The sequence below is a fragment of the Drosophila nasuta genome, chromosome 3 (genome assembly GCF_023558535.2).
Source record: "Drosophila nasuta strain 15112-1781.00 chromosome 3, ASM2355853v1, whole genome shotgun sequence".
In the NCBI taxonomy this organism is placed as follows: domain Eukaryota; kingdom Metazoa; phylum Arthropoda; class Insecta; order Diptera; family Drosophilidae; genus Drosophila; species Drosophila nasuta.
In genome coordinates, this window is record NC_083457.1 from 44,275,673 (window position 1) to 44,300,702 (window position 25,030).

A 25,030-nucleotide genomic window follows, 5' to 3' on the forward strand; every position below is an offset into this window, starting at 1 on the left:
CTTATTTTTTTTTAATTTTGAACAAAAAGTGTAGCCGTACAAGCATATTTGGCAGCTGGTATATTGTTTGTATGATTTTTCGTTCAAACATCAGTTGAATTTACGACCACGCATCGGTCGGTCACACTTGAGCACCATATAAAAAATTTCGTCTGGCGAGGCAAAAGAAAGAGTGAAAAGAAGAAAATTAAGGGGTTTATCAAGTATACCCAGCAAATTTAGCTTTAACGCACATTCGAAACTCTTGAAGGTAAATGGCTAATTATGTACACAATACTAGTGAATAAACCAGGTGGTAAATAGCTAATGAAAATGAATGCAAAGAACATGGCGGCAGTGCAGCAAGCCTCAAGTAGTTATTACACATTATGTGTGTGTTTTTTTCACGCTGTCTGTATAACTGAGCATGTGTGTGTGTGTGTGTGCGTGTGAGCGAGAATGCCTGTGTATGAGTGAGATGGCCTCGGACAAAAGTGACTCGTTAGTTGTACTACCCTTTAAGAGGGCGTTCAACTCGCTTAGAATTTCGATTTCGATTTTTGTGGGTGGGGTTGGTTGGTTAATGTGGCTAATATACTTAATGAATTCACTATAAATGCAGCATCTCAGCCTAACCATGACGTGGGAACCGCAGGCAGAAGGACTGCAGCAGATCATATCGATCTTGAAAGAATCTCAGTCACCCGACACAGCGACTCAAATGGCAGTGCAAATGGTAAGTTTCCAATTTCGATATCTCTACACGCAATTTTTTTTTAAACATAATTTTGTTATAGAAATTGGAGGAATTCAATCGCTATCCAGACTTCAACAATTATCTGATCTATGTGCTGACCAAATTGAAAACAGAAGATGAACCCACACGCTCCCTTAGCGGCCTGATCCTGAAGAACAACATACGTATGCATGGCAGTACCCTGCAACCGGAGATTGTCGAGTACATTAAACACGAATGCCTGCAGGCTGTTGGCGATGCTTCACCCCTGATCCGTGCCACCGTTGGCATCCTGATCACAACCATAGCCAGCAATGGTGGGCTACAGAATTGGCCACAATTGCTGCCCTCGCTATGCGACATGCTCGACAATCAGGACTACAATGTGTGTGAGGGTGCGTTTAGTGCACTGCAAAAGATTTGCGAAGATTCCGCTGAGATTCTGGATTCGGCAGCACTCAACAGGCCTCTGAATGTGATGATACCAAAGTTCTTGCAGTACTTTAAGCACAACAGCCCCAAGATTCGCTCGCATGCCATCGCGTGCATCAATCAATTCATTATCAATCGATCGCAGGCGTTGATGCTGCATATTGATGCATTCATTGAGAATCTGTTCAATCTGTCGTCTGACGAAGATCACGAGGTGCGCAAGAATGTCTGTCATGGTCTGGTCATGTTGCTTGAGGTGCGCATGGATCGCTTGATGCCGCACATGTCGCAGATTATCGAGGTGAGTCAGGACTTCATAAAATATTCTTTGCACATCTAAATGTATTCCTTTTTTTATGTCCTTAGTATATGCTGCTGCGGACTCAGGACTCAGATGAGGGCGTCGCTCTCGAGGCTTCGGAGTTTTGGTTGTCACTTGCCGAGCAAAGTATTTGCAAAGATGTGCTTGCTCCTTACCTGCCACAATTGGCCCCAGTTTTGGTGCGTGGCATGCGCTACTCGGAAATTGATATTATACTGCTCAAGGGCAATGTGGAGGAGGACGATATGGTGCCGGATCGCGAAGAGGATATACGTCCGCGTTTCCACAAATCTCGCACACACACCATCAAAAGCGGCGAGGCAAATCAAGCGGCTGGCGGCGAAGATGATGACGATGAGTTCGACGATGGCCTCGACGATGATAGCTCTCTATCGGAATGGAACTTGCGCAAATGTAGCGCTGCCGCCCTTGATGTGCTGGCCAACGTTTTCCGCGAGGACTCGCTGCCCATTGTGCTGCCTATATTGAAGGACACACTGTTCCATCAGGAATGGGTCATCAAGGAGAGCGGCGTTCTGGCTCTGGGCGCCATTGCCGAGGGCTGCATGGAGGGCATGATTCCACATTTGCCCGAATTGATACCCTATCTGATTAGCTGTTTGTCGGACAAGAAAGCCCTGGTTCGCTCCATCACCTGTTGGACGCTGTCGCGTTATGCCAACTGGGTGGTCAATCAGCCACATGATCAATACCTCAAACCGCTGATGGAGGAGCTGTTGAAGCGCATTTTGGACTCAAATAAGCGTGTCCAGGAGGCAGCGTGCTCGGCATTTGCCACACTCGAGGAGGAGGCATGCACCGAACTGGTGCCGTACTTGGAGTACATATTGAAAACACTGGTGTTTGCCTTCTCCAAGTATCAGCACAAGAATCTGTTGATTTTGTACGATGCCGTTGGCACATTGGCCGATTCGGTGGGTCATCATTTGAATAAGCCGCAATATATTGATATTTTGATGCCGCCGCTAATTGAAAAGTGGAATTTGCTGAAAGACGATGACAAGGATCTGTTTCCGCTGCTCGAATGTCTGTCCAGCATTGCCACAGCGCTGCAATCGGGTTTTCTGCCCTACTGCGATCCCGTCTACAGAAGATGCATATCGCTCATCGAGCAAACAATCAACCAGGAAATGGTAACGACTTGAAAAATTAAAACTTGTTGAATTTGTTAATAATTTTGTGTAATTTGTACTTTAGCTCTGCAAGCAGAATCACACATTCGATCATCCCGATAAGGAGCGCATGATTGTTGCCCTGGATCTGTTGTCCGGCCTGGCTGAGGGTCTGGATCGACATATCGAGACCCTGGTGGCTAACAGCAACATTATGCATCTGCTTTATCAGTGCATGCAGGATGTGCTGCCCGAGGTGAGTGCTAGAGGAATATAGATATATTCAAATATTATGAATATGGATGCTAAGCTATACGATGCAGCTATAAAGTATTTACAGAATAGTTCGTTTAGGAGATAAGATAAGAACTAGTTGCCTAATTATGTAATTAAATTATACTGTCTATTTTTGTCGGTCTGTTTGTCTCTATGTTGTATAAACACGGAAATCTTAGAGACTATAAAGCTTGCGCTATACACACTTTGATGATTACGTTTCTTTATGCTTCCATCCGATCAAGTTTATTTTGTATACTGTCTGCGCCTTTTCCGCTATCACAATTCGTAAATAAAATAAACAAAGTAGAGGCTAGAATTTCTTTACACACAAAAGTAAACATATTTCAAATGGTTTTTGAAAGAATGTTTATACATGTTTTTATGGATTAAAAATACAAAACACCTACATACCACAAGTATATTTAAAGTTAGGTACACTTGAATGTTTCTCTTTCAATTGTTAATCATATTGTATTTGCTCTATAGGTGCGTCAATCATCGTTTGCTTTGCTGGGCGATTTGACCAAGGCCTGTTTTCCGCATGTGCATCCGTTTATGGCTGAATTCTTTCCGATATTGGGTCAAAATTTGAATCCTGATTTCATTTCGGTGTGCAACAATGCGACTTGGGCCATTGGCGAGATTTGCATGAAATTGGGTAAGCAACGATAGAAACTTGTAGTCAGCAAGAGTATCGATCTAATAATAGAACATTTGTTTTTGTTTATTGTTTATAAATAAGGTGAGGAAACCAAGCAGTACATACATCTTGTACTAACCGATCTCTTCATCATCATCAATCGCCCGAATACACCAAAAACGCTGCTGGAGAATACAGGTGAGTACTCTAATGCTTTTGATATCCGCCCCTCCCTCGCCTCAACTGTCCCCTCTAAAATGGTATATATACTAGATAGAGATAATTATGCTAATTATACTCACATCTGTATGTATGTATCTATGTACTAAAATATTTGTTTCGCATCTCATCTCAACGTTGCATGTAGAGCAACAACATCAACGACAACAACAATGACTTTGACAATTTCATTTACACTCACACATATGATTATTATATGCATTAAATGTAAATGTTGAGTGTGCAAATATCAAATACGATTACAAATAAATGTAATATAATTTATTCAGTTGATTTATTTATATTTTTCTGTTCTTTTAGCAATAACAATCGGTCGTCTAGGTTATGTGTGCCCAGTTGAAGTGGCTCCTTATTTGCCCGAATTTGTACGACAGTGGTGTGTAACACGATTTATTTATCATATCAATATATAGTTTATACGTTCTTTTACTTACTTACTCTTTGCCTCCTAACTCTTAAATTTGTGTTTAATTGCTTATCTTTCGAAAACTAGTAGCAACTGTATACAATACTAAAATTTGTGTTTCTTTCTTTACTTTGTACTTTTTATCACGATTTTATTTCTACTTTTTCTTTTTGTTGAGTGTTTGCCTGAGGCATGCTCAATGTTCATTAATCATTGGTATTTAATCCAATTTAAATATTTTCCTATTTATTTGCAAAACAGGTGCACATCGCTGCGTCACATACGAGATAATGACGAAAAGGATTCGGCCTTTAGGGGAATGTGTCACATGATCACTGTAAATCCAGCTGGCGTAGTGCCCGATTTCATATTCTTCTGCGATGCGATTGCCTCATGGGTTAGTCCGCCCCAGGATCTGCATCAGATGATCCAAAAGGTGTGTGAAACTCTCTAAAAACAATGTGAATTGTTGTACAAATAGTTAAATCTCTATGATAGATCCTCCACGGCTTCAAGACACAAGTGGGAGAGGAGAACTGGCGTCGATTTGTGGAACAATTCCCGTCATCTCTGGCCGAGCGTCTGGTTACCATGTATCAAATCTAAGAGGTGGAAATATAAACACAACAACAACAAGAATAAGAGCAAGAACAACAACAACAACTACAACATCCACACATAAGCAAACTTATTAACTAGACAATTATGTTCAAGTATGCGAGTAAGCGTGTCGTCGTCTTTAAACTTTAGAGTAAGCACAGTAGCAGACCGATGTTAGACATATATATATATATATTAGCTGATTCGATGCACATTCGAATGTTTCTTAAACTTTACATTTACAAACAATTTGAAAATTCAACTTATAAAGTCAAACTATACACATATACACACACAAAAACACAAACACATATACACCACACACACACACACATACACATTTACATATATATAGAGATACATTTAACCGATGCAAACTATAGCTATATAACGCTGAACTATTAGGGTTCGTTCTGTTGAATCTGGATTTGAAGCATTGTCTGTCCGTTTCTATAGAATCGTAAAGTAGAATCCAAGTAAAAATAATAATAATAATTTACATGTGTGTTCCGGCCGTACTTAACCGGATCCAGTGCTATATATGAATAGATAACACAAGCCAAAACAAAACCATAATACTACAACTATATTACATACTATATCTCCACACTAATATCCACACACAAAACACACACACTGAATACCAATCCAACACACACCAGTTGAATATGCTGATATATACTGTGTTTACTTACGGCTAATTATTGGTAATTATAATTTCTAATTTATAACTGATATTGCGGTTCGTCTCGCGTTAACTTTAGTCTGATATAATAGAATGAAAGTAATTCAAAGCAAACAAATCGGTAATCAAAACAAACAAAAGTCGTTGGGTTTCTTATTGTGAAATTTGCAAATCAAAATCGTATCAGAATCACATTGAAAATCATCGGACCACCAGAAGCAACTAAAACAAATATTTTATATCAACAAAGACTGATAAATCAAATGAAAAACTCTCCGTTCAATTCCATGCAATGAATGAATCATCAAGCGAATCAAAGCAAATTTCACAACAATAATAAAGAAACAAAAAGCCCAACACTTTCTATAATAAACGAATAAAAATCGCGTCTCGGGTTCTAACGGTTTCGCGTTCGCGTATTATCGTCGCTCGTTCGTTCGTATCGTATATCGTAATTCGTAAATCGTCGGGTAATAAAACAAACAAAAAAACGTATAAACAATAATAATAGTGCAACTGTTACTGATACAAATTTACTTATATAATGTATACGAGACATGATATTTATATGCTATACAGATTAGATTGTTTTTTTTTTTTTAAATACTTTTGTTTTTATAGGTTTTGTTATAAATACAACAAAAAGTTTACGATAAAACAAATTTAAATTGAGATTAGAATTCCGTTGAAATATGCTATTATGCTAAATAATGTAATCATATTTATTTTGTGTAAAATTATAAAAATGAAACACAACAATAACAACAACAACATAGCAACCCATTGACTGATCACTTTTTTAAAGTATTATATAATTTTGTATAGGAGCATGTTTAATTTTTTTTCCTGACTTTTTGTATACTTAGTTGTTACCTTTCATATTATTTATCTTGTTGTTTGTACAGAACAAATTTTTAACGATTAGGTGTAAAGGAAAACAAAAGTCTTTGAAATTGTCGCGGATCAAACAAAAGAAAAAACAAACTAAACTAAACTAATATATAAAACGTATAACAAAAAGAAAAGCTGAAGAGCAGAAAAAACTACTACTCAACAAGAAAAGAAAAAAAAACAAAAACAAAAAGAAAGCAAAAGTAAATATAAGTAATAGTATTAATTATATTTCGGAGAAAACTACAAGAAAACCAACCAAGGGGGAACGTGTGATAATAATGTAAATTCGGGTCGTTCGTTCGCGTCGCGGTAAATACAAATAAAATGAATATATATATATATATATATAATTGTATATATATTTACTACTAACAATACGGGACTTTCGCCCCCGAGTCCCCAATAAAAGAAGCAATCAAGCATAATTATATATATAACTGAAAGCAAAAGCAAAACTAAAAGAACTAAATGAAAAAATAAATCGTGATTTCGTTGTACCTTAAACCGAATTCATCGCGGAATTTCGGTCGCGTTCGCGTGCGTTTGTATCTCTCTCGGGTGATCTTAGTGATTAGCGTTTAAGCAGAAAAAGATTATGAAATAAATAAATTAAATAAAAAGCAACAACAACAATTATACACACACACATACATACACAAGAACACAGACAAAAAACACACATAGAAAAATATATAAATATATATTATTAAGATTATACAAAACTAGGTTCTCATTCGATATGCTCGTTTAAACAAATTTAGTAAATTTTAATTTCCATTAATTTACAACTAACACACACATACACAGTCACACTTATATACTTACACCCACATACACAGTCATAAGCAGCAGACCGGCAAAGCACACACACACACTCACATACACAGCCACACAGTCAGAAAATATGGAACTCTTCGTTAGGCACATTACACTATCCAAACTTTTCCTTTTAACAACAACAACAATAACAACAACTTCTTCTCCACACTAACTCCAACTCTATCAGTACGACACACAAATTTACTACAAAATATCTATTTGAATATATGTATACATTGATATAACAACAAAAATCCTTTACACACAATTTGAATATGTTAAAGCGGCGATTTCGGGAGTAACAGAATTGTTGTTCTCGCAATTGCTGAAGCTTGTGCATTCAATTCTCCTATAGAGAGATTTTTGTGTAAACTTATCTGGAAAACTAAATAAATATGTATGTAAAACATAATAATCATCCAAAATCGTAAAACAAGTGTTTTGAAATTATTTAAATTTAGAGTTTAGTTTAGAAAAGTCAGGAATGAATATAACTGGCAACTTTTATAGGGCGTTCATTCAATTATTTATAATAGAAAAAAACTCCGATCTCAACTTTACTTTAGATAGTAAAGATAATATTAAAGAAAGACATTTAAATATGTACTTTACTTTATTTTTACATTTATTCAAGACAAGTTTTTAAAAAATTATATTTGACATGATTACAAATCTGTAGATTTTATAAATTGGCACAAGTTTTGGACTTAGATATAGTATATAATTTTACGACGAGCAGCTTTACCGAAAACTCAACAATTGATAGAACTTTCAGTTTAGAGGTCAGTTCGTCGAGTTAATTGTTCGTTGTGGGATTTGTTCGTTTTTCGTTGTCCTTCAATAGTAATCGAATGTTGTCATCGCTCCACGTTTTGCTAACTTTCCATATGAATCGGGTAATCGTTGTCTCGTTTGTCCGTGGGAATCATCTTCGGTAACTTAGTTTTTGGGGCAACTTCCTTGCCAGATGTCGCCAAAGATGAGATTGGGCGTAATGACAACAGGCTTCTTGTTGATTTGGACATTGGCAATGCAGCCCTTGAATGTCTTCTTGGTCTTGATGCCCGGCGCCTTCTGGAACGCATGATGACCGCCCATGAACAGTGGACGATTCGTCTTGGTCACCGCGGATCCCTCGTTGCCAACACCCGGCTGCGAGCTGACGTAGTCAACGGCAATGGTGATGACAAACTTAGACTTGATGGCCTGAACATTGCGCCACTTGCCATCACAGAAGCTGGCGTTGTCATTTAGTGTATAGTTGGCCACCACCACATTCTTGGTATCCGACTTGACTGTGAAGAACAACGTGTTGTCCACCAGTTCCAGAATCAAATACGAATTCTTGCCGTGCACCGAGAAGAGCAAACCGTCTGGTTCACGTGGTCGGAAGTCAAAGTTGATCAGTATCTCGGAGCCAACGGAGAAGCGCTCAAAGAGCTTCACATAACCCGTGGGCTTGTGGAAGAACACACCGCTCTCCACTTGATCCGTGCAGGGCACAACATCGTGCACCACGGGCTCCGTTTCCAAGGCCTTGCCATTGAACTTGATGTCACGCAGGCAGCCATTGTAATAGGACGTGGATCCGGATAGCGTTGTAATCAATTTGATATCGGACTCCACATATTTGGTATAACCGCCCACATAGATGGGGAAGTTCACATTGAAGGTTGGCGGCTGACGATCGCCGTTCAGCTCAACAGCCCCCGGCTGTTCCTTGCCATCGATGGACAAAATAATTCTGTGATTTGTGCGCATAAACTCAACCGTATGCCAATTGCCATCAATGATGTCCTCCTCGCTGACGATCTTGGCGTCAATGGTGGCGCCCACATGCACATGATGATAGACATAACCATCGAGCAGATAGACGACAATAAAGTCACCAGCCTCCTGGCCGGGAGCATAGAAGAGCACACCATTCGGATAGTTGGTGCGCACCGAGATGCTAATGTCGTAGTGCTTGCGCACCTTGACGGGCAGCGAATGGAATTCGAGACGCTGATCCTGCAGTGTATAGAACCGATAGCCAGCCTCGACAAAGTCCACATCATAGTTGGGATTCACCGGCAGTTTGCAGCGCTGATCCGTTGGCAAATTGGGCTCTGGACGTGGCTTTGCCACCAGCGTACGCTGTGTTGTCGGTGGTCCTAGCGGTGGCAGTGGTTTCTCCTCGGGAATCACAACTGGCGGTGCGGCGGTTGTGGTGGTGGTGGTGGTAGTAGTTGTGGTTGTCGTTGTAGTGGATGTTGTGGGTGCTGCGGTGGTTGTTGTTGTCGTTGTTGTGTGTGCCACAAAAACACTGGTGGGAACCTTAGCTGGTGATGGCGGCTCCAATTCATTGGCACCCGAGGGATAGTAGGTGGACAGCAAGCTAGGCTCGTAGGCTGCATATAAAAAGAGAGAGAGAGCATTAGTTAGTTTGTGCGAACACAGTAACTCGACGAGCTTACGCACCTAGAATGTCCTGTGGACAACCGTTGATGTTGCCGTTCTTGCGCTCCGCGCTGTCCGCAAAGTTGATAATCTCGCCGTTGACGGTAACATCGTTGATGCAACCCACATAGTAGGCCAGCGTTGAGATAGCGCTCTTAGGTGGTATATAGTTGTCGGGCAGACCGCCAAAGAAGATGTCGCCTCCTCGGATCTCCAGGGGTGCGGGAATTTCAGGCAGCCTAGGAAAACGTTAGGGAATGGAAAAAGCATTAGGCAAGATTGCAAAAGGGTACAACAGGAAACCTTAATAAGAGACTTCCGTTCAAAGGAGAACCGAAGCGATAGAATTATTTGGTGAGACTTGAACCTAAGCTAATATTGAAGTTATACGTGCATTTTTTAGCAATTGTTTCAACACATCCCTCAAATTTCCTCTTTACTTGGAGCAAAATAATTAATACTCAATCGGCACATTATTAAAGTAAATCAGAATCTACGATTCAGGAATACTAAAAAGTATTTCAGGAACCGAGTCGATCTTTAGCATTAAAGTCTACTACAAAATCAAGGGAGCTAACTTACCGCGCGTCCTGTGCATCGTCAACAGACAATCGGAGCTGTTGGGCATCGTGATGCACGGTGACCACATGATCCTCGCCGTCATCGAACTGCCGCTCGGTCACAACCAACTCGCTGCCCATGCTGTTCAACGTGAGATAGCCATCATTCAGTGTTAAGCCAATTGTGGAGCTTTGATCATGATTGGCGGCATAGAAGAGCACACCATTTGGCTGTTTGGTCTTGAAGCGCAATACCACATCGAACTTGTTCTCCGATGACACATTTGCAATGCGCAGGAAACCATAATCATGCGGGGCATAAGACAACGAGGTGGAGTACTTGTCGGGACAACCCTCAACGAAGCCGGTGCCATTGACATACTGAGTAAGATCCACGCGATAACCAGTGATGGATACTTCATCGATGCAACCGTCAAAGTTTTGCTCAACAATATCCGAATGATTGCGACGTCCAGGATAACCACCGAAGTACATGCGCTGCAGCTTGGGCATCTCGGCATCAGCATCCGCTGGCGCCTTGTCGTGGAAGAGTAACACATTATCGACCTTGAGTAGACCTTGGCGACCATCACGCTCGGCGACAACATGATGCCATTTATTGTCATTATAGCGATCCTGGCTGCCGGATGAGACCATGCCATTGCCCAGCTTGAAGCGGAAGAAGATGGCACCATCGACCATCTCAATGGACATGAAATGCTTATTGCGGCCATAGAAGAACAACAGACCATTGCTTGCATCCTTGGCAGCCTTGAACTTAAACTGAATGCTCGAACGTGACTTCAAATTATAGGGCGTTGCCTTCAATTGCACGAAACCATTGCCCTTGAAGCGCAAACCGGTGACGGGCGCTTTTTCCTCGACCAACACTGTACGTTCATCGGCGCCCTGTTTGTTCTCCTCGCCATACACAAAGTTCCAAAGACCAATACTCTCGTCACCAATGCGCAAATCCTCAATATCACCGCGGAACGAACTGGCGCGTATGTCATCGGGTGCGGTAAAGTCCGAAGGTCCCGGATAACCGCCGACAAACAGGCGACTATTGCGATCCACATGCAGCACATTGTTGGCACCCTCCAAAACGTTGGCGTTCTTGTGTTCGACAATCTCGCCATTGGGCAACTGTTGGCGTATGGTGAGCTTGGCATTAGAACCGACGCGATCGAAGATGGCCTGATACCATTCACCATCGGCGACATGTTTATCACTTGTGATGCGCTCGGGACCATTGCCCAAATCAATGGTGGCAATTGGATATCCATTGACAATCTCCAGAGCAACGAAATCATTGTTCTTCTGGCTGGTCTTGTTGTCATTGCCCAGATACAAGAGGAAACCATTGGGCTCATTCGTCCTGAAATATGTCGAGAGCTTTGTCTTTGTAGCCAGCAGCGGCGCCTTCTCCGGGGTCTTCAACTCGAGCACTGTGCTAGGCGTAAACCTGACACCCACATTGATGTTGTTGGCAATGCGTCGTGCGGTTTCAATCTGTCGCTTCAGATGCTCAATATCTTGACCGAGCCGTTGGCTCTGCTCACTGACATGTTGCTGTTGCTCCTCAATCTCGTTGGCCAGTTCGGTGAGCTTGGGCACAGACACCTCAACGCTATCCAGCTGATTATTGGCCTGCGAAACGTCCTTGTTGGTAATGTCCACATCGCGACTAATGTTGCGTGCCTTGTCCAGTTCCTTGGGTGTTTGTCCGCTCACCGGTTTCAGCGTCTCGAGCACATTTTGCAGTATCTCCAGCGCATCGCCCGCATTCGTATCTGAAGTCTTCCACATGTCACGTTGTGTCTCGTTGGACAGCTTGCGTAGCAAAATGTTAATGTCCTTCACCTGCTCTTCGGTGGCGGCATTTAACTGCGAAATCTCCTGCACCTTGCCCGCTGAACCATTGAGACGTGGCTCCAGATCATCCTGTACCTTGCGCAGCGATTGACGTGCCTTCTGCAATAACTCGGCGGATTCTTTGTCCGATGTACCCGCTCGCTCCTCAATGCCATTCTGAATCTTTACAGCATTCTCAGCGGCGTTGGCCGCATTCAGGCCCAACTCCTTGGCAGCCTCGACGGCTTCCTCAATGTCTGAGTACGCGGTAGATGCCTGGATCGCCGGTTCCGCATGGGCGGTCATATCCGTGTATTGATTGGCCAAGCTGGCGGCACTTGCACTCAATTCGACGGCGCGTAGTTCCGCCTGCAAAGTGAGTTCGTCGGCTTCATTGTGCTGACTCTCGACTGCGGGCAAATACTCGTCCCCACCCTTGTTGACTTCCTTGAGTTCCTGTAGAGCGTTGCGTAAATCCTCCAGCTTGCTGGCAATCTGATTGAGCGTCAGTTCGCCATTGATCAAATAGTTTCCGGCCTCCAAAATGTTTTTGCCAGCCTCCTGTTGCTGCTCCGACACCGTATCGAACTTGGAGTTGTCGTAGGCCTTGCGATTGGCCACGTTCAGACGTTCCACATCGCTCGACTGCTTTTGCGCTTCATCGCTCCAGCTGAAGAGATCCTCCAGCTTGTCACTGAACTCACCAATGTCGTCCTTCAGCGCATTGAGGCTGCGATTCTGTTGCTTAATGGGCTCGACCAGTTTGTCAACCTCATCGTACAATTCACGCGCTTTGTCGAGCACAAGCTCATTGGATTGCAGCTCAATTTGAGTGCCATTGATCTTGTCAAGTATGTGCTGTGCTTCCTCCAAGGCAGCTCCGCTCTTTGTGGTCGCCGTCGCCTCCAGATTCTGAGAAAGTGCATCCACAGCAGCCAGGGCTTCTCGTGCTTGATTCACGCTATCCAAGGCATCCAAATGCACGGTTGAAACATTGGTCAGGAGCACTCCTGATCGTTGTCGTATATCCAACGCATTGCTGAGCGTTTGATTCACCTGCTTGGCGTAAGCCTTGCTGGCTGCTTCCAGTTCGCTGTTCAATTCACGCGATGGCGCCAGATTCACACTGTTGGGATCCAGATTCGTCACCTTGGGTGCCAACTCATCGGCCAGCACATCGTAATAGTTAAGCTTCTGTGTAGTAAAGAATGCCATTGTCACGGTCTGGAAGTCCTGGAGTACGCCATCAATTTGATCGCGCAGACGATCGGTCACATCGAGCAGAGCATGATGGCAATTGTTGCACTCCATGCAACCGTCCTCGGTGAGCACCCAGCGATTGGGACACGCCTCGCAGCGATCGCCAATGACACCGGGCAGACAGACACATTGTCCCGTCTGCGGATTGCAGCCGGTGCCGGCGCGGGAGTAGCCCTGGTTGCAGTTACAAGGCGAGCAGCCTTCCTTCTCGTATTTCCAGTGATCGACGGCACAGCGATCGCATTGACGACCCGTGACGCCAGGTTTGCAGAGACCTGAAAAGCAAGGAGGGTGTAATTAAAATTAAATTCTAATAAGCTAAATATATTCCAAAGAAGTAGAAATGTTCAAAATGTTATATAATATACATAAATTGTATAAGTAACAGTGATCGCACTGAAAATATAAAAGATGATGAGGATCGCTAAAATATACCACAAACATATACCATAATCGTAAATATATATTAAAAATATATTTAAATAAAGTATATTTGGTAAATGTTTCTCGCATACAATTTTTAATTTTCCATGAACGGACAGACTGACATATAGATAGTGACTTCCTCACCCTTTTATATTAAAATTGTTTTACTTACAGTGTCCGGTGTGTTGGTCGCACTGCGTCGAATTGGAGGCAGTACCGCAGTCACAAGAGCGGCAGCCAACGCCAGAATCAAAGCCATAATGATCGGGTTTGCACTGATCACAACGCTCACCAATGACGTTCTCGTGGCACCTGCACTTGCCCTCATAGGGATCGCACTCCAGCGTGCCCATTTCATCGCAATCACAAGATTGGCAATTCTTCAGCTTGATGGCATCGCCATAGAAGCCAGGAGCACACAGATTGCACGCCATGCCAAAGGTGTTGTTCAAGCAGCGCAGACATTCGCCAGTGCGTGTATCACAAGATCCTTGCTCCGCAGGATTAATGTTGCCCGAGCATTCGCACGGTTTGCAGACATCGCCAGCAGTTTCGGGAGAACCGTAGAAACCATTCGCACACGACTCACAACGCGGTCCCGTGTAACCCGGCAAGCACTCACAATGGATTTCATTGCCTGACTCGGAGATCTCGCAACTGGTGGCAAAGTTATTCGAATCGATGGGCAGCGGACAGGCGCAGATCATACAATCGTGTCGTGTACCGTGAGTGGCATTACCATAATACCCAACATCGCATTGTTCACAGTGATCGCCGCGTGTATTGTCCGTGCAATTGGTGCAGATTCCAGTGGCACAATCGCAGGTCTCGGCATGACCGTTGCACTCGCAGGGCACACAATAACCGCCATAGGGTCCGTTGTCTACGCGATGATAGCCGGGGGCGCAATCCTCGCATGAGTGTCCCCTGTACCCGGGCGGGCAGTGACAATGCTCTACGGGCAGCAAACTATACGCGCCCTCGCCATCGGTGTCCTCATCGGCCAGCGTCAGATAGACATCGGAGAGCCGTGTGTTCAGCGTTTGTTCCCAGTAATTGGCACGTATCAAAATCGCTTCTAGATCGCGTAGAGCCATCATAAAGTCGGCACGACTCACAGGTTTACCGGTCTGGGTCATGAAATTGCTCTCAATCATTTCCAGGCGATTCTTAAATACCAAATTACTGCTGGGCTGTTCGTAGCTCTGATGCACGAGCACTTGATTCTTGCTCAACAGAATAACATCGGGAGCCACAATTGCTTTGCCCACAAAACCGGAGGTAAAGTACAGGGTGTAAGCAAGATCACCGCCATAGGCAGAGATATGACTGTTCTGATTGAGCAGATAGTCCAGCATGCCAAAGTAGGCGACACGTTGATCGTTCACTTCGCGGCTCGTGAAGTCCGCTTGCAGCGTCGTCTCATTCAACATCAAATCCTCTGGCTTTACATCCCACACTTCGAAATCAATCGTGTTTTCTTGGAAGTCTGCCGAATTGATAGAAACCCGTTTCATCAGGCTGACATTGTAGACACGCAAATAAGCATTGTCACAACGTGAGGTCTTGCCAAAGCAGAAGCAAGTGGTACAACCCTCGGGATTGCTGTCCTGCAGATTGTAAGTACCCTCGATGCACTGATCACAGTCTCTGCCCACCACGTTCTTCTTGCAGAAACAGCTGCCGTCGATCTTGTCGCACACCTCCAGTTCGGTACCGGGTTGATGGCAGCTGCACATGCTACATCTGGGGAACTCGTAGAAACCATTGGCACAACCATCGCAAGCGCGGCCAACGATGTTGTCACGACACGAACAGGATCCGTTGAACATGTCGCACTGCTGATTACCGTTGGCAATACCCATGTAGTTGCAGTTGCACTCCTCGCAGCCAATCACCTGATGGAAGCCGTAAGTGTTGGGCGCACATCTGCAATTAAGGTATTAGATTAGCAGAGTAACTTTGCTTGGGATGAATTTGGGGAGCACCGGACGTGCTAGGAAAGCAGATGAGGTAGGAAAAAGTAAGGCGGATAGGTTAAGTTGGAACACAAGAAATCCTAATAGTGATAATGAGGATCTTCTGCTTGAGGATATAAATGACTAGTTAAATGAATGAAAAGTTTGTGTAGAGATTACTTTCTACAGGAATCGAAAAGAAAGTGAGAAGCTGAAAAAAGTATGTAAATGTAAGAAACAAACACAAAAGAAAAGTTACAGTGCAAAAAGGGAAAAAAGGGAAAGCTTGATTGAAAAGCAAAAATGAGAAGGGGCTGATGTAAAATTCTTACTTGTCGCATAGAGCGCCTATGACATTGGTGGGACACTGACATTCTCCAGTGTTGGGCTCGCACATGGCGATGCTCGGGCAATCACACATTTTGCAATCAGGGAAGCCTATAAACAAATAAAGATAAAACATAAAAATATGTCATAGTCCACTCTCCGGCCAAAGATAACTTACCGAAAAAGCCAGGACGACAAGCCGTACACTGGCGTCCAATGACATTCTTGCGGCACTGGCACTGACCACCAAATGGATGACACTCGAAACTGGTTGATCCCTCGTAGTCACAGTTGCAAGGCAAGGCACCGCTGTTGTAGTCCGCTGTCAGCGAGAAGACAGCATTCTGACAGAATTGGCTGGCATTGTGGGTGATGTGGAAATGATCCTGACCACAGTTCTTGATAAACTCCTTGGTCTGATCAAAGGTCTCCTCCACCAGCAGATCGTCGTTGTACTGCTCCAATGGCACCACCACCAAGTAGTCTAGCCAAACACCAAGAGGGCGAGAGTTCTGCAAAATAATTGGTATATAAATCCGATGTTTATTGCAACATTTCTTCTCCCACTCACCGTCAGCGTAAACTTAAAGTCATCCTCAATATCGAACCACATGTCATCACCAGTGGGACGAATGACACCACGACAACCAGAGCTGGAGGGGCAATGTTTGATATCGAACTTGCCATCGTATTGATTCTTGCCAGCAGTCAGAGTGTAGAGCACCTGATACTTGGGATGATAGGGCTGATAGTACTTCACCAGGATGACATAACGTCCCGGGTCAGCAACTTTGGATTCAACGACAATTGAACCATTCTGACGGCTATCCAAAAAGATGAGTTTCACACGCTCATCCATGACGGCATAGTTTGGTTTATTGGTGGCAATCAGATCCTCGTGATCGGTTTCGAATTCAATCTTTTTGGAATCGGGCACCGAACGGAATTTGGGTGCGGCGCATTGATTGTTGTGAATTACGCAAACGGGACTGGGATTTATAAAGTCAATGGACCACTCTTCCACTGGAATAGCAGTCACTGAAATGATGGGCGCGCGGAATTCGTCGTCGTCCTCCGTCTATTAAAAAGAAGAGGAAAATGTGTAAAGATTATTTTTGGTATATACAATATAGTGTAATAATATAATACAATATAATAAATTTAATAGTTTTTACACTATATAAATACTAAATTTAATAACTTACGAAGAGCGTCACTGGCATCAAATCATCCTTGTTAATGTAGAATGACTTTTCGCGACCATCGTCATTAATGGGCGTACGGCAGACGGTCGAATAGAGACAGGGATAGAGATACACTGAGGAGAGCGAATTCTCATCCTTGCCCACGCGCAGCTCGATATCATAGGGCACCGCGAAATTACGATCACTAATGTAATCGATCACCAAGATGTAGCGACCACTACGCGGCACATCAACAATATAGTTGAGTTCCTTCTGCTTGTTGCTCAACACTGGAATGTCTCCCGTATGGCCAGTTATCTGCAGATGCTCGGAGTCGGTATAGAACTCTGTGGGCTTGTTCGGTTTACCATCGCTATCCACAACGAAAGGCACGGTGGCCGGTTCAAAGACATCAACGGAAGCGTACTTGTAGTGGCGACACAACTCCATGTTGCCCAGCTCACAGGGATTGGCAATCTGGCGTGTGAGGATCGATGCCTCGTAGTAGGCACCTGGCAACAACACAAAGTAATCGAGCATCACATTCTTGTTGGCCCTGGTGATGAAGGTGTAGGGTGAAGGCGATGGATCTAGCACAACAGCTGAGGGTTTGTTGCCCTGGGGTCCGGCGACGGTGACAAATTCGGGTTCCGTTGTGGGACGCAACAGCACCTTAACGCTAAGAGAGAGAGACAAAGATGTGGAATGAATATTAGGTAAATTATTTGATGAACTCCAATAATTTGTAAACTAACAAGTTTCAAAACTCGAACCTCCTAGCTCTTACCAAACGGCAAGATCTATGAGACCGAAATTTCTACATATTCTTTATCATTTTGTCATATTCAAGGTTCTTACTTTTGATCCACCTCGAGGGGATTCTCAGACTGAATCAGAATGCTGGCCGTGACGTTCACATCATTTGGATTCATGTAGCGAATGACAATTCGGTACAACGAGGACTTGAAGACTGTCAGCTCGTTGCGTACTTCGTTCTGAATGTCATTGAACACGGCATAACCCTTGCTGCTAAAGTCCGGAAAGACCTTATCGTCATACTGATAACGCACTTGAGCACCCGATGGCTGCAAACCATCCTCGTACTCGTATTGGAATTGATGCAGCGTGGGGAAGTAATGGGTGGTCAAGGGTTGTGTGCAGGCACGTCCATTGATGCGAGGATGGCACTTGCACTGACCGGTGACCTTGTCGCATTCGCTATTCCAGGAGCCGCCCACATCGCAAGCGCAATCCTTGCAGCCAAACAGCGAGGCGGCATCCAGATCGAAGGTGCCATCGCGACATTCATTGCAGCTGCGTCCGGTTGTATGAGGTTTGCAGTGACATTGGCCGGACTTGGAGGCGCAGGTGTCCAGGCTGGAGATGGTGCCGTCAATGAAACAATCACATTCCTGGCAACCCTCGGCATTGCTAATGGTCAAATTCCAATAGAGCGGTTTACATTCATTGCAAATTCTACCCGTCACACGTTCCTTGCACTTGCAGAGTTCACCTACTGGCACAGAACCGCAACCGGCAAACTGATCGATGACGCCAGCGGGATCGCAGTTACAATCCTCGCAGGCGGGGAAGTTGTAGAAAGATTCCTTGCAGCGTTCGCATTGACGACCATCAAAGTTGGGTTTGCTGTAAGTGGTGGAAAGATTAGCAAGAAGAAGATTTGATGGAAGTATCAAATGAATTTACCAGAAGCAACCGTTCTCATTGCAGGTAACGCCCTCGGAGCCATGCTCGTCGCAGTTGCAGGCTGTAAGGTATTAAAAAAATTGATTATTTTCTAATTATTAATTAGTCAATCAATAAAATAAATGAGAAAGAAAACTGCAGTCAAGTTTAAACTGTAGTATACCCTTTTCTTTCAACATTTTAGAATAGGATTTAATTTGAGCAATAGATACAAATTTTAAATAAAATACAATATAAATAAATAAATGACAATTTAAGACACTCACGTAAGCAATCGGGATAGTTGTAATATCCTGCGCTGCACATGTTGCACAGCTTGCCGGAATAGTTAAGCAGACAGCTGCATTTGCCAGAGTTGTCACAGGTGTTAGCCGAGCTGCCTGTGGTGGAGCAGTTGCAAGGCTTGCAATAGGGATAATTGTAATATCCTGGTAAGCAGCGATCGCAACGGGGTCCACCAAATCCTTCACGACAGATGCACTGACCCGACTGCTTGTCGCAAATCTCTGGCTCGGTACCTTCATGATCGCAGTCGCAATCTGAATGAGAAATGCAAAGGAAATGGAAACCGTTAGATCTGTTAGAGATTGATTTATCAATCAGACGACTTACATGTGCAGGTTGGTTCGTTGTAGTAACCATCCTTGCAACGTTCGCAACGAGCGCCGCCCCAGTTGCTGAGGCACGTGCAATTGCCAGAGACGATATCGCAATCGTTGTTGATCGATCCCTGCTGATTGCACTGACAAGCCTTGCACTCGGGAAAGCCATAGTAGGATTCGGCACACTCCTTGCACAGGGCACCAGCAAAGTTCTTCTTGCATGGACAGATGCCATTGATAGCCTCGCAGTTGTAGCCGTTGGTGCCATTCAAGTAACACTCGCATTCGCGGCACTGCGGATAGTTGTAGTAGCTGCAAGGAAGTAGAGTTTGAGAGTTAGAGGAGTAGCAGAACGTGTTAGGAGTAAATCTACACAGACAAAGGCAGAGCCTAACCAATATTTAAAAGATGTCACGACCATTGGAAACTGAGAGAGACAACCATTTAGCCTTAACTTACCCATAGGCACAGGAGTCGCAATTGGGTGGCTGGAAGGCAGCACGGCACTCGCACTTGCCCGTTTCCTCCTCGCAGTGTCCGGTCGAATACGACAGATCGCAATTGCAAGCTGAAAAGAAGGCAAAGTGATTAGTAATGATACAGAGAAGCAAATAATATTCCGTTGTAACTTACGACTGCAGACATCGGTTTCATTCCAGTATTTGCCACGCGGGCGATAGAACTTGGGCTTGCACTTGTTGCAGTTGGTGCCCTCGGTGTTGTGCTGACAATTCTGGCAGACGCCGCCGCCATCGTAGTGTCCATGGATGTCCAGGGACAAACCCTTGCGGTTGACCTCCTCATCGTAAGTGCATTCGTTGCTGTGGCCATGGCAATTGCAGGCTAAGAATGGATCAATAGAGAAGCATTAGAACCGTGGTAGATAAAGACATAGTAATCGACTCTACTTACGTTCGCAGTTGAAGGGACGCGCATTGGTGTTCTGACGCCACTTCTTCTGCTCGAAGCCAGGACAACATTGGTTGCACTGAATGCCACACGTGTGATGCTGGCAACGACAGGCGAGAATGCGCACTGGGCTGCTGGGATCCTTGACGTCGCAGGTGTCTGCGTGACCGTTGCACATGCAACGACCACCGATCGAAATGTCCTTGATCGAGTAGAAGTAACGACGTGTGACCGTCGGATCTTGGCGTGCCACCGACATCAAGTGACCCAACAGATTCTTGGTACGCAACAAACGAATGCGCACATTTGTGGCACGTGTCCATTCCTGCAGCACCGTTGAGTTAAAGTAGTTCGTTGCCGATGGACGTCCATTGAGCAGCATCACGGGGATTTCACCATTCTCCAGCGGTACAATTTTCGAGTATTCTGTGGTGCAAATGACATCGTTGTCCTTCGTAATTGGCTTGTAGGTGTCCTTGCCAAAGTAGGTCTCACAATCGGCGGGCGTATCGGAAAAGTGCTGCCACGGCATCCAGGTCTTGCCATAATCCATCGACTTCTCCAGCGTCCAGAGACCCGGACGTGGCGAGTTGCCCATGCGAATAAACAAGTAGGCGACATGGAATTCCTGCGTAGCGTAGAAATCAAGTTACATTTTAATCTAAATTTTATTTGGATTTTTATGATTCTAGATAAATTGGTCCTCGATTTAAAACTTATAGGAGTGTTAAAATATCTTCAGGAATTTATATTCTTCAACTAAATACTTTTTATCTTGTCTTTAACTATCCTATCTCTTCAGAGTAATTCCTTATTATGTCAAAAATAAAGTTGTTTCTACTTTTTTCTAAAATATCTAATAGCATCCCCAATTGTTATGAATTAAAACTTGATTTTTATTCTCAGATTAGTTTAAACACTAATCTGAACTAAATATAACTGTGTTATTATATTTATATTCATTATATTATATTTCTTGTTATGTTGATAATATATAAATACTACACAAATGTTAAATGTTAAATGTTAAAATGTTGTTCCTATGACAATATGTACTTTAGTATCTTCTTTATATTTTTAAAGCTGATAGAATTTTAATGTTGATAATATATAAATACTACACAAATGTTAAATGTTAAAATGTTGTTCCTATGACAATATGTACTTTAGTATCTTCTTTATATTTTTAAAGCTGATAGAATTTTAATCGTAACCCATATGTATTTCTTATGTTACTTTTTAGATTTACTTTTAAAACCTCCCCCTTAGTCTAGGTCTTTTTCTTCACGCTTGTCATACATCTTCTCTTAGGGGACGCGAAATTAGTCTACTCAAAAGCACAAATTCATTAAAATTTATTAACGTCGTGTACACAAACTATTTGTATGACTGTGTGTGCGTGTGTTTGTGTTTATGTGCATAGTTATGTAAATATGTATGTGTATCTACTGAGGTTGCATGAGATCACTCTAAAGAGAATTAACTCCATGCTCTCCTCCAGTGTACTAAATTTATCTGCGTCCGTTGTGTGTTTGTTTATTTTGGATTTTTTTTTTTGGTTTTCTGTTTGCTTTTCAATTTGAATTCAATTGAAAACGAACCAAACATCGTGGGTACATATGTATATAAAGTCTTTACATATGTGTGTATATACATACATATACTGAGTTTGCGATTGTATGCTTGAGATACTGTTTGTGATTTTGAATTTTTTGCGTAAACATGTGTAGTTTGTTAGTTCACTTTATAAGACTTTGGGAATTCATTTTGTTAAGAACCTATAATTGGAGAACATTTTAGAATTATATAAGGTTCGATGAATGACTGAAGCATGAAGAAATTCTGAATTTTGTTTGTAATGACTAAAACTATGTATAAAGAGGATTTTCATATCTTTTAAAGAATTTTTTTATTATCTCAGGTTTACGTTCTTCTCTTTAATTTATCTTGAAAGTCTTGTAAATAAGTTCTACACTAATCTTTTTGGCTGTCGTAAGCAGTCTATTAATACTGCAGCTCGTTTTTGCATTAAGAATTATGCACATTTGTGCAGGCGTTGCATTTTCATATGTTAGATGATCTCATTTCATTCCCCAGCCACGAGGCAAAAAAAGTAGAAATATGTTCAACTAAATGTTTTAATTTGATAGTTTCTAAAGACTTGTGCGATCCGAGTGTTTCCGTTGCAAGTGCGATAAGACGGGTGTGACCCCAAAAGTGTTTTTTATAGAACCATTCAAGACTTTTTTGTAGTGATAAGTACGTGCGAGCATAGTTTCAATTGTCTGCTATCAGCTTCGAGAATGTATATATATGTATGTATGTAGTATATATAATATGGTTTCATTTGGATGCTGGAGCACTAAGAAGAATTATTCGACTGCTTATCGCGGCTACGGAAACAAGTCAAAAAGGCACAGTCTACAATGCTCGACTGTAAGATACCGAGTAACTTTTTTCTTAAGATAAGATATTTTTCTTAAAGTCTTTCAAACTTCTAATCATGTTTATGGAAAATTAAAGGAAATCTAAAATTCTTCAAAAAATCTTTTAAATTTTTTACTAAATTTACTGGAATTATTTAGTAGTTGTCTTTGATTTAGTTTACATCAATTCTAGATTGCATTGCAATAAGCATTATAGTCCCTAAATTTAGTAACATAAGTTTTTATAATTTATAAGTCTCTGTCCATCAAAACAACGCTATCATAATATCTCAGCTAATTATCATACCCTTCTAACCCTTTTAGTTGCAGGGTATAGAAATAAAACCAAGAAAAGTCAATGCTCTGCGACGGTTTCTAAGCGAGCTTGTAAACCGAGACAACACACACACACACACACTCTCACAGATACATATGTCAGAGCTGATAACCCCAACTCCAAAGGGAACAAGTCACAACATAAAGAAGAAGAAGCACAATTCAACAGCTCAGCAAGATTTTTCGCTGTGTCGTCGTCGTCCACGTCGAAAATGAAATGGAAACGCATTAAAAACGTTAATTTAACGAGCCTGTCTCTCTCTCACAAGAAGAGCTGTCTGCAAACGTGTCTGCGCCTGTCTCAGCTTGTTTCAGATTGTTCGAACATTGCATTGACTTCTCCCCAGATTCTTTTGTATGTATCTTTTTCTTTTTTTTTTCGATTTTTTTTGGGCTACACCTTTCTTCTTTCGCCTGCTGTGTTTACCTGTTCGAAATTGATGGTCAAATTGACTTCGTTGAATTTCATGCCTCGGGACAAGGGAGGACTCTGCCACCAGGCCTCGGTGCCGTCAATTGCGTTCTCTGGCGGATGATTCTTATCCGGTATTTTGGGATCACAATGATCGCAGACCTATGGAACACATGCCAAAAAAAAACGAAAAGAAACTTCAGTTTAAAAATAGAATTTCAAATTTGAATGTGCCCCACATGTGTTGCACATATGAATGTATGTACATACATATGTATGCATTTGAAAATTAGAATGAAAAGCATGGAAATTTTCCATTTGAGATTAGCATATAGTATATTCCTATTGGATCCTACCTGTCCTTGGATAACCGAGTATTTGTTGTGATCATTTTCCGTATTTGCGCCGACCAATTTACAATAGAGTTCGGGTCCATCGGTGTCCTCGCCACATGTGGCAGTTGCATGTATCTTGCGGCCAGTGGCCAAATTGAAATATGGCGGCGTCAGTTCAGCATTACAAAGCGCAACAATCAAACACAATGCAAGGGCCACGCCCATTGCACTGTATGGGGCCATAACCCGCCCCATTGTGCACTCTCACTCTCTCTTTCGCACGCACGCTCACGCACTGACAATGAATGTCCTTTTATTGTGTGCACTTCCGGTTCGCACAGTTCTTATGTATTCCACTTTCTTATCTTTGCCACTGTTCTTATTTTTCACTTTTGTATTCTTTTCTTCTTCGTATTCCTTTTCAAGAGCCCATCCAACCGCACTGGATGGCTCGTCGCGAGCAACTGAACTTCATGCAGCGAGAAGTTTTCCTCGGTACCCCCACAAAAAACTAAAAACAATGTGTCTGCACTTTAATCTCTCATGTCTGATGGATTCGTCGCCGAAGCCGAACACGAAGATTGCTTCGTGTCGTCCGTCGGCTGCCGGCGATCCCGGCCCATTTTATTACTTCATCGCACAGCTGAGAGTCGAGACCGAGACTGCGATAATGATTTTGACCGCGTTTGTTTTGCTTGCACTGTTCGTTGATATTTCGGCTTCCCATTTCAAGTTTCTTGCTTGTGCTCTCTCTCTCTCTTTCTCTCTTAATTAACGCTGTGTGGCGCTCTCTACATTAAAATGCCGGCCGGCTTGTTTTGTTTGCAATCTCATGTTGAGCATCAAAACAGTAGCTGGCTGCCATAAAGAACGAAAGAGAGCCAACTAGCTGCGCTGCTCTTGGCAAATAACCGTTAACTGATTGTCTATTGTGAACTAAAGTCGTTGGGTGTTTGTAGTTCTTATTGGAGTTGCTGATACGTTTTTTACAGGCGTCAATACTTGTGCAAAATATTGTTTTTGGACAAGAGTTGTGTTCCATGTGTCCAGCTGCGTTGTGCGACACAAATAGCAATTAATTTTATAATCCAATTAAACCGACCACCTTTCTAACTCCGCCTTCTATGCGT

The 25,030-nt window shown here is 42.8% G+C and overlaps 2 protein-coding genes across 2 annotated transcripts; one reads left to right on the forward strand and one right to left on the reverse strand.

The window, feature by feature from the left end:
* Positions 1–89: 89 nt before the first annotated feature.
* On the forward strand, positions 90–6,477 carry LOC132792911 (transportin-1-like). Its single transcript, XM_060802449.1, has 10 exons — positions 90–250; positions 602–715; positions 777–1,448; positions 1,514–2,623; positions 2,688–2,858; positions 3,368–3,539; positions 3,624–3,719; positions 4,062–4,137; positions 4,429–4,603; positions 4,666–6,477. The coding sequence occupies exons 2-10, from the start codon at positions 617–619 to the stop codon at positions 4,771–4,773; spliced, it is 2,679 nt and encodes an 892-aa protein (XP_060658432.1). The 5' UTR covers positions 90–250; positions 602–616; the 3' UTR covers positions 4,774–6,477.
* A 1,279-nt stretch (positions 6,478–7,756) lies between these two features.
* Positions 7,757–24,370, reverse strand: LOC132792910 (laminin subunit alpha). The gene is made up of 17 exons (XM_060802448.1): positions 23,922–24,370; positions 23,581–23,727; positions 20,395–21,019; positions 20,116–20,325; positions 19,942–20,050; positions 19,493–19,794; positions 19,147–19,419; positions 18,881–18,941; positions 18,032–18,820; positions 17,195–17,852; positions 16,561–17,067; positions 16,168–16,501; positions 15,995–16,100; positions 13,877–15,633; positions 10,187–13,553; positions 9,626–9,843; positions 7,757–9,555 (listed from the first exon to the last, which is right to left on the reverse strand). The coding sequence occupies exons 1-17, from the start codon at positions 24,153–24,155 to the stop codon at positions 8,105–8,107; spliced, it is 11,148 nt and encodes a 3,715-aa protein (XP_060658431.1). The 5' UTR covers positions 24,156–24,370; the 3' UTR covers positions 7,757–8,104.
* Positions 24,371–25,030: the final 660 nt, after the last annotated feature.

What these genes read in the sequence shown, in the direction of transcription:
- LOC132792911 (XM_060802449.1), top strand. Translation starts at nt 617, where the DNA reads ATGACGTGGGAACCGCAGGCAGAAGGACTGCAGCAGATCATATCGATC. An exon ending in CTCAAATGGCAGTGCAAATG is followed by an intron (nt 716 to 776) that starts GTAAGTTTCCAA and finishes ATTTTGTTATAG; the next exon opens with AAATTGGAGGAATTCAATCG. An exon ending in ACATGTCGCAGATTATCGAG is followed by an intron (nt 1,449 to 1,513) that starts GTGAGTCAGGAC and finishes TTATGTCCTTAG; the next exon opens with TATATGCTGCTGCGGACTCA.
- LOC132792910 (XM_060802448.1), bottom strand. Translation starts at nt 24,155, where the DNA reads ATGGGGCGGGTTATGGCCCCATACAGTGCAATGGGCGTGGCCCTTGCA. An exon ending in ACTCGGTTATCCAAGGACAG is followed by an intron (nt 23,728 to 23,921) that starts GTAGGATCCAAT and finishes TGTGTTCCATAG; the next exon opens with GTCTGCGATCATTGTGATCC. An exon ending in CAACTATCCCGATTGCTTAC is followed by an intron (nt 18,942 to 19,146) that starts GTGAGTGTCTTA and finishes AATACCTTACAG; the next exon opens with CCTGCAACTGCGACGAGCAT.